Here is a 12,904-nt window from a genome sequence, read left to right as displayed (position 1 = left end):
GAGTCAGTGTGAAATGATGGAAACAGCTGCAAACCTGCCTGAGAGCTCTTTTTGTTTAAACTATCACCAGGTTTCATCATCCCTGGGGTTTGCTCTGTGTTACTGACCAGCTTTTAAGTTCTCAGCCATTTTTGGCTTTTTTGACACATGTGGCTTTACAAATTACACTTGGGTGACAGCCTAGGCTTCTGCTACTTGTAATTAGCTAATGGTGGGGGGGCTTTTATTGCTGTGATCCATAAAGATGGGGTGCTGGCCTAGTGCAGGAGGGCTTAGCCTAGGAAGGAAAACAGCCAAGTAATATGTCATTAGTTTTGGAAAGCTGCCAAACTCCTAATGGGATAGTGCTAAGCGAGCACTTTGCTCATTCACAGACACAGTTAATGCAGATGTGAGCAACCTGGCAGGCCTGCCCTTTAACCAAAGAGAAAACAGGTGACGTTCTTTATTCACAGAAGGATTTTTTTTTTAATCAAGTTCTCACAGCAAAACAGTGCCCCAGTTGATGACACCCAATCTTACAGCTAGCTTAGCCCAGCTACAGGAGCTTGGGCAGCATGTATTCTTAGTCTCTCCCCAAGCCTGATCTCTTCTTCATTGTTCGCACAGGCATTCACAGGCAAGATAACTAATTAAGAGCATTCAGATTTAACAAGCAGAAAAACAAAGTGTGACAGCTCACCTATTCTGCCCCATTGGCTATGGTTGTGTTCCGCTCCAGCCATGGCTCTTCATAAGCCCCTGAGAGTAATCTGGTGTGAGTCAGGAATGAGGCCTCTATTAAAACATCACTAAATCTCTGTTAGCTACTTTATCCAGGGCTATTCCAACCAATTAAAGACTTAGATAAGGGGACGTTCCGGTAGTAAGTGGTAAATATTGACCTAAAATGTTATGATGATGATTTTTAGCAGATGTAGTTCTTGTGACAGTTGATGCAGTTCTCACTACTTGGACATTTTGCTGGGTTCTAAATTAACTGTAACCATTCAGGGAAAAGACCAACGGTGTCATTACAAACAGCTCAGTGAAAATATCTGCTCAATAAACCGGGGTGGCCCAGAAAGCAAACAAGATATCCGGTTAAATTAAAGAAAGCTGTATACAGTAAACAAACCACTAACTGACTAGTATTCAGAAGAAGTGTCCCCTATGGGTAGAATATCTTTTATGGGGATTTCTTTTACCTTCCTCTGAAACATCTAGTACCAGCCGCTGTCCGAGACAGGATACTGGACTAGGTGGACAATTGTTCGGATCTGGTACAGCAATTCCTATGCTTTTGTTGAAATGTTTTATAAATGTAATATTGCCTGATAACTAAAAATGTGAAAAAAATGCTTCACCAAAGCCTGCATCTCACCTGAGCTATGCTCCAGTGTCTTGTGATGACCGAGCTAGAAGCACTTTTGAGGAGCAATACAAATGCTTTCAGGGCCAGTTCACTTTTCTAACAATCTCAAATCTTTTGCCGGAAAGGCCAGCTTTTCTATTCTGTCCATCTCTCTTGCTAATTGCAGTACTGTTTTCAGGATCACAGAGAGTGGGGAACTCTAATTATTTTTTCCTCGCAGTTCGTGATCATTCAGCATGTCTGACTGTTCTATCCTAGTATGGTTATTGAGAAATGGTGTGTGGTTGGGTTATAATGCAGCGCTTAGTGACTAAAACCCAGGGCTGGCAGTCTCCTTTTCCACCCAAGGTACTAACTCTGAAACCCACGTTTTTCCCATAAAATTTGCAATCCGTACACCACAGACTTTTTCTGGCCTAGCTGTAGGGGTCAGGGGCGTGAGGAGGTGTAATCCCTGGTGACAGCAGTGCTGGCAAAAGCCATTAGTAGAGGCGCAGTTGCACCAGCAAAACTGAGCTTTCGCTGGCATCGTGTATGGCTGTGTGTTTATGGCATTGCATATGGCTTCCTCTGAGGCTCGCACAGTGGGACGAGTAGTAACTTTACAAATGGAGGGATACAAAAAACAGGACTTCAAAAACAAACACACACAAAAACAAAGCAAGAACTCTCCTAACTTTCATAAAATAATTTTTCTTTACATGTGTGTGGCTTCCACAGAGTAAGCAGTGCTGGGGGTGCAGTCAAAATCCCCTCTGGCATTGCCACTCGTGAGTGATGCAGCTGTCCCAAAAACCCTTTAAACGCACCACGGTATCACGTATTGTACCTGTTTATACAGCATGCGTGTGTATAGAGTGCACGCATAAACAGACACATAGAGGAGTGCATGACCATAAAAATTAAATGATCTGCCATCAGATCACCCTCCAAAACAGTCACCCTGCCTCTCACTAGTGATTAAGCCTCTCAGATATTTTCCTGTGCCTAGGGCTCCTTTCCTTGCCACAGTCACTCCACTTCAGTGTGGTTGGAAACTTTATACCTCAAAGATTGCCAGCTCTGAGACTTCCTTCAACTGGGCCAGCACGAAACGCCAAGCAGAAGACTCTCTGGAGCAGCTGATATTTCAGGCGAGTATTAATTTCCCAAATTGCTGGCAGCTCGAGTTACATTTAGTGGTAATGACAAGATTGGCCAGCTTTCTCCTTTTACCGCAATACTTGGGAACAAGGGAGTTGCTGTAATTCAGCGTGGCAACAGGACTGGTACACTGCATCAGGCAGCAGAAGGCATTTTACGGTTAGAGAGAATTTTGGATCGTGAAGGAGGCTAAAGTCATTGTGGTAGATGGTGGCCTGGGAAATGAGTGGATATGAGTTTAATTAGATATGTCAAGGTCTTGGCTATTTTTTTTTTTATTTTTTATTTTTTTTATTTCTGCTTGAACCCCAAATTTGCAACAGGGCTTCGAAACTATATTCAGCACATTAAAAATTAGATCTGTAGTCAGACTCCCAGGCCATCGTGTGGGGAGAATGCAGTGGGACCTGCCTGCTGTAATGACACTTTCTTTAAAACAAACAAAAAACAGTGTGACTGTATTTGCTTGTGCAAAGTGCTGGATTGATAGCTCTGGAAACTGAATTATTTTCAGGTACACCTGGCTAGCAGCAATACAAGCTTCCCCACATTGCCCCTGCACTGTTTTGAAAGGCAGTAGATATAGATATGGGGAAGTCCTTGTTATCCTTATTGAGCCTGTACAAAAGGGGAGACAATGATTACTAATGAGAGTGGTATTTACTGTGATGTGAACGTTGGTTGACAGGGAACCAGACTGAGTCCACACTCATTCTACTCTAGCCATCGAACAGCCACCAGGTAGCGAACAGCTTTTGGTGGCTACCACCCTGGCTTGGATTTGAACCAGCATCAAAACTCCTTTTTCAGAGGGGGTAGAAGCAATGTCCTGGATTGTTGATTTCAATGCTTTGCTTTAGAGGCTCCAGGCTGTGCTGTCTGGCTGGACACATGGCGCTGGCTCCCCCTTTGCACCGGCATGACCATATGAAAGACCGCAAAGCACGTTACTTCCCCTTATGCCGTTGGTCAATGTAGGCATTGCTGTGGGTGCCACCAGGATGTTTCACAATTGCATATTGCAGGGAGAGGTGACCCATGGGAATCTCTGTATGAAAAACATGGTCCATGCTGGGAAAAGGTTTGAGAAGCCCTGCATCACAGCATGCCAGTTGTGAACCTGGTTACAGTGAACCTCTCCTTGTAGAGAAATCATTCTGCAAAACAAATTCTTTCATTCTATCTACTCCATTACCATAGCGTCTGAGCACCTCACAATCTTTACTGTATTTATCCTCACAACACCCCTGTGAGGTAGGGCACTGATATTATCCCCATTTTACAGATGGGCAAATTATCCCCATATTATCCCCATTTTACAAAGGGGCTAGATGACTTTCTCAACGTCACAGAGGAAATCTGTGGCAAAGCAGGGAATTCAGTGCAGTCTCCCAAGTCCCAGGCCAGCACCCTGACCACTGGCTCATCCTGCGTCTCCATTCCAGGAAGTTTGACTGCCCCACAGTGACGGCTGCACCTTATGTTATGTTGTGGTTTTTGTCCTTCTTTGCCACACAGAACCAAGGGCCCGATACGGCAAACTCGGAGTCACAGCTTGAAGGATTGGGCTCTGACTGCATTCCCATCCCTCAGATAACACATTGCCTGTCCAGCCAAGCCACTGACTCAGGACCCTTTCTAAAAACTAAAATGCAAGTATCATTTCAGGTTTGTCCCCTTCAATGAAATAAAGGCAAAAAGGTTTTAGAAGGTGACCTGGACATACATCAACAGTAGGGGTTTCTGAGACGCCCTGAGGTGCAATGTCCTTGATCTTTTGCTCCCCGGGTAGGTCATGTCTTGGGAACAACCGTGTTCCAAAAGGCATCTCCTTAAAATAAGATGAGCCGAACAAATGGTTCCACCCCTGTGCTAGGCGGAAATGTTTCTTGTTCACAGTGTCAATCATTAAGTGCACAGCTGAGCATCTAATTGCATCCTAGCTTTTTTTTTTTTTTTTTTTTTTAGATCAGGTGCATCGTGTGTGTGTCTGTGTGTGCACACATTTTCAAGTTAAGGAAATGGTTCTCTGTTCCCTAACATGCAAATTCCCAGTACACTTTATGCCTTGTTTGATTAACACAGCCTCTGACCTTAGTTTCAATTCCTGCTTCTTAAAACCACCTATTATTCATCCCCACTACCAGATGAGGAGAACGCCCAGGTGTGACGGAAATTACATGTAGTGATGCCATCTTGGAGCCTTGAAACTAGGGTTGCCAGGTGTCCGGGGTTTTTTTGGAACGTCCAGTCGAAAAGGGACTCTGGTGGCTCCGGTTGGCGGAGGGCTGGCAGGCTCCCTGCCTAGCTCTGCACGGCTCGCAGAAGCAGCAACATGTCTCTCTAGCTTCGAGGTGCAGGGGCGGCTAGAGGGGTTCCGCGTGCTGTCCCCGCCCCATGTGCCGGCTCGACAGTTCCAATTGGCCAGGAACCACAGCCAATGGGAGCTGCGGGGGCAGTGCCTGAGGGCAGAGGCAATGCGCACCATGCAGAGCCGCTTGGCCATCCCTACGCCTAGGAGCCAAGATATATGTTAAAAGAAAAGGAGTACTTGTGGCACCTTAGAGACTAACCAATTTAACCAACCAATCTAAGGTGCCACAAGTACTCCTTTTCTTTTTGCGAATACAGACTAACACGGCTGTTACTCTGGAAGATATATGTTGCCACTTCTGGGAAGTCCCCGAGGTAAGCACCTCCCGGAGCCTGCACACTGCACCCCCTCCCGCACCCCAACCCCCTGGGCCAGCCTGGAGCCCTCTCCTGTACCCAAACCCCCTCCCAAAGCCTGCACCCCGGACCCCCCTCTCACGCCCCAGCCCTGAGCCCGCTCCCACACCCAAACTCCGTCCCAGAGCCTGCACCCCCCCGTACTGCAACCCCCTGCCCAAGCCCGGAACCCCCTCCTGCACCCTGAACTCCTCCTTTCTACCCCACCCCGGAAGCTGCACCCTTAGCCCAGAGCCCGTACCCCCTCCAACACCCTGCCTCAGCCCAGAGCCCCCTCCCACTCTCCGAACCCCTCAGCTCCACCCCCAGCCCCGAGCTGCCTCTTGCACCCCAAAGCACTCAACCCCAGCCCCACCCCAGAGTCTGCACCCCAACCCCCTGCTCCCGCACCCTGAACCCGTTATTTCTGGTCCCACCTTGGAGCCCTCACCCCCTCCTGCACCCCAACCCCCTACTCCAGCCCAGTGAAAATGAGCAAGTGAGTGAGGGTCAGGGGAGCGAGCGACACATGGGGGATGGAGCGAGCTGGGGCGTGGCCTCGGAAAAGGGGCAGGGCAGGGGGCGGGGCAAGGGTGTCCGGTTTTGTGCGATTAGAAAGTTGGCAACCCCACTTGAAACCTTGGGGGAAAGAAGAAAGAGGCTGGGGAAACGAAACGCCACGAACGTGAAGGTTGAAGCTTTGGCACAGGAGTCACCTTGTGGAGCTCCGTGTGGGTCTGGCACCAGCAGTTTCAAACCATGCTGTTTACTCTGAGGCGCTTTGGCTCCTTCTTCCTTGTGTCAGCTTGAGCTTTTTCACCGCATTGCTTGGACGTGCTTCATGAGGGCCTTTCTTTTTCCCCACTCTTCCCATAAATTATATATTTGCATGTTACAGAGAAGCAGATGATCTTTATTATCTGTGGATCTTATGGGGTTTTTTCCTGTTCTCTCTCCCCCATCTCAAAAGGTATAGACTGATTTCCTTAGGTGGAATTTCATGTTAACACAGTGGCCTGTTCATAAGAGGAGACTGTGTCTCATTTCACTGGAGGGCCATGCAGTGCTGTATGCTCAGAGAGGGTTTCCAGGTGCAGCAAGGGAGAGTTTTATCGCATATAAGGAAGCAAGTGCACCTTGCCCGTTGCAAGGCATCTCAAAGCAAGTTAGCAACGGACGTTTAATTGAACTGACTCTGTTTTCTCTTTAATTCTTGCCAGTGTGTATTGCTAAATTTCCTTGGGGGTGGTGTTCTCAGCTCTGGGTTTGTTATTAGTTAATGCAGCAGAAGTTCATTCCTGTGCAAGACAGGAATTGTGTGGGGGAGGGGAGCAATCGCGATTAAGATTCCTGGCGTCTGGTCCCCATCCTGCACACAGCACTTGTAGGACATGGATGGATGTTCCCAGTTAGTGTTGAAGCTTGTTGATGCCTACGGCAGTTGCTGTGTTATCAAGCTAAATCTTACGATTTTTCTTCCTGTGTAATGGGAAAGTTCCATTTCTCCAAGTCTGCTGGAGGCAGCTGCTAACTTGTGTTTAGTTCAAATACAGCCTGTTACAGAGGAGAAACACGGCTCTCAAACACATGCAAAAGGAACACCTCCTTTGTTTAATTTGTTCGTAGCACCTACCAACTTCATGGCCCCTTGCACGAGGCACTGTATTACGCACGTATGAAAAGACAAACCATGCCCTCACTAGCTTACAATTTCAATATGCTAGATGGGTGAAGGGTGGGGAAAGTGGCACAGCATAAAACAGATGATTGGGAATTAATAAATAGAAAGAGTACAGGACTTGACAAGGGTGACACAAGGAGTCAGTGGCAGAGCTGGGAATTGAACCCGCCTCTCCTGAATCCCAGCCCAGTGCCTTAGCCACAAGATCCTCCCTTTTCCCCGTTCATCTCTACTAAAGATGAATTGTGTATTGAAATTGTAACAAGAACATTGTAAAATTCAGGATCTGGCAAACTGAAAAAACTTCCAGGAAATCCATCATTGGCAACCTAGGAAAATCCTCACCTCCTCTCGCCTCACACTCTCTCACTCCTTATCTGCTCCCTCACTCGAAATGGTCAGAAACTTACTGGCATGTATTTTCCCCTCCCTTGTATATTTGGCTATAACTTGTGTTATCATTAACTAACTATATTACGACACACTGGTTCCTGAGTCCACAGCTTGAAGACCTTTGAGTGAAATCCTGGCCCCACTGAAGTCAGTGGGAGGTTTGCCGCTAACTTCAACCAGAGTTTTACCCTTTGTGTTTCAATACCCCCATTCCCACTCTAAGAACAGCATAAAGAACCACTGTTCATAGTTAAGGCCTTCAGTCCACCCTTCCCTCACCCAGGTCTCCTGATGTTTTTCAAGGAATATAGTGCATATCACCTGTAACAGATGAAGCACAAAGAGAAGAGGCTGAAAACGCTTTCTGAAGCACATTGCAACATCAGGGTTTTTCTTTTAAATCTTGTGTCTTGGCTGCCATGGAGGTGAGGAAAGAATGCTGGGGTATGTACTTCTCCACAGTGTCCTTACCGGCAGAATTTTTGTAGCAATGGACAGATAAGAGCTAGTAGGCTAAGGCTCAATTTGGATTAGATGGTGTTGATTCTGGGGGAGTGAGGGAAACCTCCAGAGGAGGAGCCAGAAATTGATTTAGAGGATGGTTGGAGTATAGAAGTCCTTAGATCATAGGATGCTCCATGAGTTTCCTCCTTAAGGCTTCCTTCTTTCATGAGACAGACACTAATCCACAGTATTTAAAGGACTTCTCCACCATTACATTGTATAGCTAAGGATGATGATTGAGGTTAAAATGTTTGACACCACTTCTGGTTTCCCAGTGCTTCTTGTCCTTTTTGTGTCTCCCTCTTACGCTGAATAAGCCCCTCAGAGCAAGACCTGTCTGTCTGTGCGTTGTACAGCATCAGGTATATTCTTGGCCTTGATAAATAATCATAAACTTTATTTCAAAAGGATGAAGGGCTGGGACAATGCTGCCAAGGTTTGAATCTGTAATTCTAGATGTTCTAGGGCACCGTTTCTCAAACGGGGGTCCCTGAGGGTACCCGAGGGGGCTACATGGGCCCCGTTGATCAACTCCTCCCCCTTCTTCTATCTCCAGGAGATTTGAGGGGCTAAAATTCCGGCAGTGCAGCGGGGCTAAGACAGGCTTCCTGCCTGCCCTGGCTCCGCCCCACTGTCAGAAGCACCTGGCATGTCACTGTGGCCCCTGGGGGGAGGGCAGGGGGTCTCACGCATTGCCCCTGCCCCGAGCACCGACTCCGCAGCTTCCATTGGCTGGGAACTGCGACTAATGGGAGCTGCAGGGGCAGTGCCTGCAGGCGGGGCAGCGCACGGAGACCCCCTGACCACCACCACCACCCCACCCCACCCCGCCTAGGAGCCGCTGCCAGAGGGATGTGACGGTTACTTCAGGCGGCTCCCGAAAGCAAGGGCCACCTGGCTGGAGCCAACACCCTTCACCCCCTCCCGCACCCCAACCACCTGCCCCAGCCCAGAGCCTGCACCCCTCCTGCCCCCAAACTCCCTCCCAGAGCCCTCACCCGCTCCTGCACCCCTGCCCCAGCCCAGAGCCCACTCCCTGAACCCCAACCTCCTTCCCCAGCCTGGTGAAAGTGAGCGAGAGTGGGGAAGAACGAGCGATGGAGGGAGGGGGGATAGAGAGAGCAGGGGCGGGAATAGGTGGGGCAAGGGTTAGGCCTTGGGGAAGGCGTGGAAAGGGGGCGGGGCCTGGGGCTGAGCAGAGGGACTTGGGGGTCCACGAAAAAATTTAAATCAAAATGGGGGTTCTCAGATAGCTAAAGTTTGAGAACCCCTGTTCTAGGGATCACATACCACTTACCCCATCCCCTCTGTGCCTCACTTGTGTCTACATGTAAATCCAGTGGAGGGAAAAGTTGAACAGATTGTCCAATGCTCCAGATGAGGTTTATTAGGCAAACCAGTGTTTCTAAAGTGAGTGCCTTCTAATAAATGTTATCTTCAGGGAAATACACCAGCCCCTACATAAGTAGTTAATGTTACTGCCTCAGTGTTGGCTTATAAAACAACTTTATCACGTCTGTGACGATAATGATTAACAAGCTGATTTACAAGGGTGGGGTCACAGAGGCATTTGGCAAATTTACTGTCTTGCAGTGGCAGTTATACAGTATCTGAGTTTTACGTGTTCTCACCTCTGTAACTGAAATACTTAACCCTGGACTGCTCAGAAGTTTTGCAGTCACATGAATGAGAGTGTGCAACTTGGCCTCACTTGTGTGTTTTTAGTGGCTCAGGAAGCTAAACATCTAGTAATACAAGTTCAGAAAATTTGGGATATTCCTGGTTTTCTTACCGATGTTTATTTTCTGATCATTCTTCCACCATGGAATAGTGACAATGGCCCAGATTTTTAAAGGTACTTGGGTGCTGCTGTGCTCACTGTTGCAATGCCTCACTGATTTCAGAACCTTAACCGCAAGTGCCTAAATCCCTTTAAAATTATATTTAGGCTCCTAAATCACTGAGGTGTTGCAACGCCAAGCACAGTGACACCTAAATACCTTGTAAAAATCTGGGCCAGTATGTTTCGAGAGATGACATTACGTGATGTATCATGGTTATTGTCATTGTGTCACACCTCAGCAGGCACGTGTGGCATACATCTAGCATACAGAGACATATAGAGAATTCTGCCCTTAATTCAGGTTGTACGAAGGTTTCCACTGAAGTGCTGCTTTTGTCCTCGCATCCTCATTTTCAAATGTCGTATGTCCTTTTTTAAAAAATCCTTTCTTTTTTTGAAGTTTTCTATTTTAATTTTTATCCTATGGTAACTCAGAAATAATGGCCCACCAAGTCCAAACTAGTTTGATTCAGGAGCCCTTGATGCAATCGAATACAGTGTGACTTTTTCAGACGTTCAGGTGCTTATTTTTTGGAGTTGCTCATCTTGGAAATAGGGATATATGAATTCTCTGGTGGTCTCGTGCAAACTTTATACTGTTTACCAAAAGTCTTGACAATCTTTATGCAGGTCACCAATGATATTGGTGTCATCTGTCCTATGCAAACATCTGGTGTGCTTCACAAAGTTAGCCAAAGGTACACAAGGATTGCTGTACATCTGATAAACCCCACAAGTACAAATCATACATGGACTTCAGTGGAGGTTACAACTCTGGTTCCTGAAATATTCTTTCTTATCTGGCATTGTTAGCAACTTCCTCCCGCGTACCCCCACCCACCCACCCACCCACCCACACACACACACACACACACACACACACACACACACTGGGGAAATGTGTGAATGCTCTAAGTTTTTTCAGACATCTGACAGTTTTTAGAAAGGGAACCAAAGTGGCATTGATGCAAGGAGCAGGAATTTCTGTGATTCTGGACTTGAGTGTGAGGATGTGTGGATGAAAGGGTATTGAGGCACAAACTGTTAAGCTTTGCAAGTTTTGTCAGCCCCCTTCATGGAGCTTGGTGGTCTCAATTTGCAGGGAGTTTGGCCAATCATTTCTTTTTGTCCACTTCCAGTTTCCAGAGATTCACTCTCCCAGTACATCTCTGTTGAATAAAACCATCTGAGTTGGAGGGTAATTCAGTCTCCATCTTGTCCAATCGATCCTTGGGCTCTCTGTTGAGGTTGCCAATGCAAGGGTGCCAGTTACAATGTCTGTTCTGACTGGAATGTCTGTTCATGGGGAACTAAACTGAGTCTACCAACAGATCACCAAATAGTCACCTACCGCTCATACTTTCAGTCACCAGCCACTGCGGCTAGGCTTGAACCAGTGATCTAGAGGTGAAATGCTCTGCTACTGTTTAGCTGAGCCATCCAGTCCCCTAGTTAATTTTTAATATTAGAAAAATTATTGCAACATTGTGTTCACACTTTTGTAGTGCGGATGGATTGTGCAACCTTCACTCACATAGGTAAGCACTTACTCATACAAGTAGCCTATTGACTTCAAGGGGACTAGGATGTGAGTAACTCCTCATCAGTGTCAGTAAGGGGCTCTTACGGCATATTTCTCTGTTTACAATAAGAATTTGAATTACAACAGATTAAAAGCCTATAGCTGAAAGATATTCAGTGAAGCTGGGCAGGACAATATTTATTATATATATTAGTCTAAAAGGACAAGATAAAGAAGTGAAAACCGGACTAATTCCTGCTATAGAAGAGTCAGGCAGCCATCAAGGGCAGCAGTCGTACTGACAAGCAGTGAAGCTTTCAACAAGTTCACGTTACCATTCATGTTCACATTAATCTGATGTCCACAGGGATTTCAGATTGAACAATAGCCCTTGCTCCCTTTCATCTTCAGCATCCTCCAGGTTTTACAAAGCTTGGTTGCTCCTTACAAATTACATCGAGGCTACTACCTAACCGAATGAACAACGCAACAGAGAGAGAGAGAGAGAATACAGAGAAGAGAGACGTGCTTGAATTACATGTTTTCATAATTTCTTGACTTTGCTGGGGGTGGCTTGTGTGTTTTAAAAGTCACCTAGGACAATTCCTTTGTCCTTTCTGGGCTGGGAAACGTGCCATTTGTTTGGTACAAGAAACAGCATGCATTTTGTTGATCAGAGCTTGTCTACACAGAACGCTAGTGCACAGCAAATCAGGGTGTGAATCTACAGGTACTAGCTTGCCGTTCGAGTGACATCCCATTACTCCTGTAGTTGTCAAGGAGGGTGCTGTAATGTACTATAATCGCACCAATTTTAGAATAGCCATGAGGGGATGGCTCAGTGTCTCCAAAATCATTTACAGATTGACTAATTGGGCCATTTTAGTGAGGGAACTGCTGCGTGTTAGCTGGGACCCCCCTCACCATAAATAAATCCTGACACTCTCAATGTAAAATGCAGTAAGGAAATTGTTTTAAAACATACCTCCACCACGTTTTTTAACACGCTGCAGAGTTTGACTTAAAAGGCAGACTTTTCCTACACCCTCAATCTGTGATCCCCACCACAGGTGAAGTAGAACTTAAACCCCAGCAATGGTTATTTTTTGGTTAAAATTATCTGGGAGATTTTAAAGCTTTTTTCATTATGTGTTGAGACTCTTATATTACATACAGCACCTAGCCCAGTGGGGCACCGATCTCAGTTTGGTGCTACTGTAAAACAAATAACAATTATTATGAGGAGTGTCATGATTTCCAGTCTCCAAGTTCTCCTGCTCCAGTGAGTGGCATGTGGCTTTAAGTTTTAATAATATAGCTTAGCAAGATTTTCTGTCTCATATAAAATCAAGAGGCTCCATTTTTTCCCCTCAAACATAGAAACCAAAAATTACCAGCCGTGGTCACATTACTGTAATGGAATAAATGAGCCCATGGTAAGTATTCTATGAGATGTGAAGAGTCCTTTTTCTTTTCTGTTCTGGTCAGGTTCTTATACCACACATGTCCCCGTGGGGTCTGAGCGCCTTCCAGTAAGGCAACATTTGCTATTTTAAAGAGCTTGATTGATCAGTTAGATGGATTAATGATGGGTTTGGAAAGAAGTGTCCTCCCTCACGCTGCCTTTTTCTCCTAATTATTGTGCTTTTCCTTGCAGTGGGTGTAAATGTTGTCGATTGGCCAAGGGAGGGTGGAAGGGGAGAACTGAAATAGGTGGATCGTGTGAGCCTTTTTCCAATCCCACAGACCATCACT

The 12,904-nt window shown here is 46.4% G+C and overlaps 1 protein-coding gene across 7 annotated transcripts in view; it reads left to right on the top strand.

Annotated features, from left to right (window-relative positions):
* Positions 1-12,904, top strand: part of PLEKHM3 (pleckstrin homology domain containing M3) — a 133,688-nt gene that overhangs the window by 82,501 nt on the left and 38,283 nt on the right. Inside the window, exon 7 of one of the 7 annotated variants that reach the window (XM_073306634.1) lies at positions 4,016-4,149. The exons of 5 other annotated variants lie outside the window; for them this stretch is intronic. In XM_073306634.1, coding sequence (XP_073162735.1) covers positions 4,016-4,149 — 134 coding nt within the window. Of the gene's footprint in view, positions 1-2,345; positions 2,478-4,015; positions 4,150-12,904 lie in introns of those variants that run through there. One more of the 7 variants, XM_073306635.1, reaches the window with a different exon arrangement.

This window comes from Lepidochelys kempii, chromosome 11 (assembly GCF_965140265.1).
Source record: "Lepidochelys kempii isolate rLepKem1 chromosome 11, rLepKem1.hap2, whole genome shotgun sequence".
Classification (NCBI taxonomy): domain Eukaryota; kingdom Metazoa; phylum Chordata; order Testudines; family Cheloniidae; genus Lepidochelys; species Lepidochelys kempii.
Note: the sequence above shows the minus strand (reverse complement) of the source record. Positions and strands in the feature narration are given on the sequence as shown.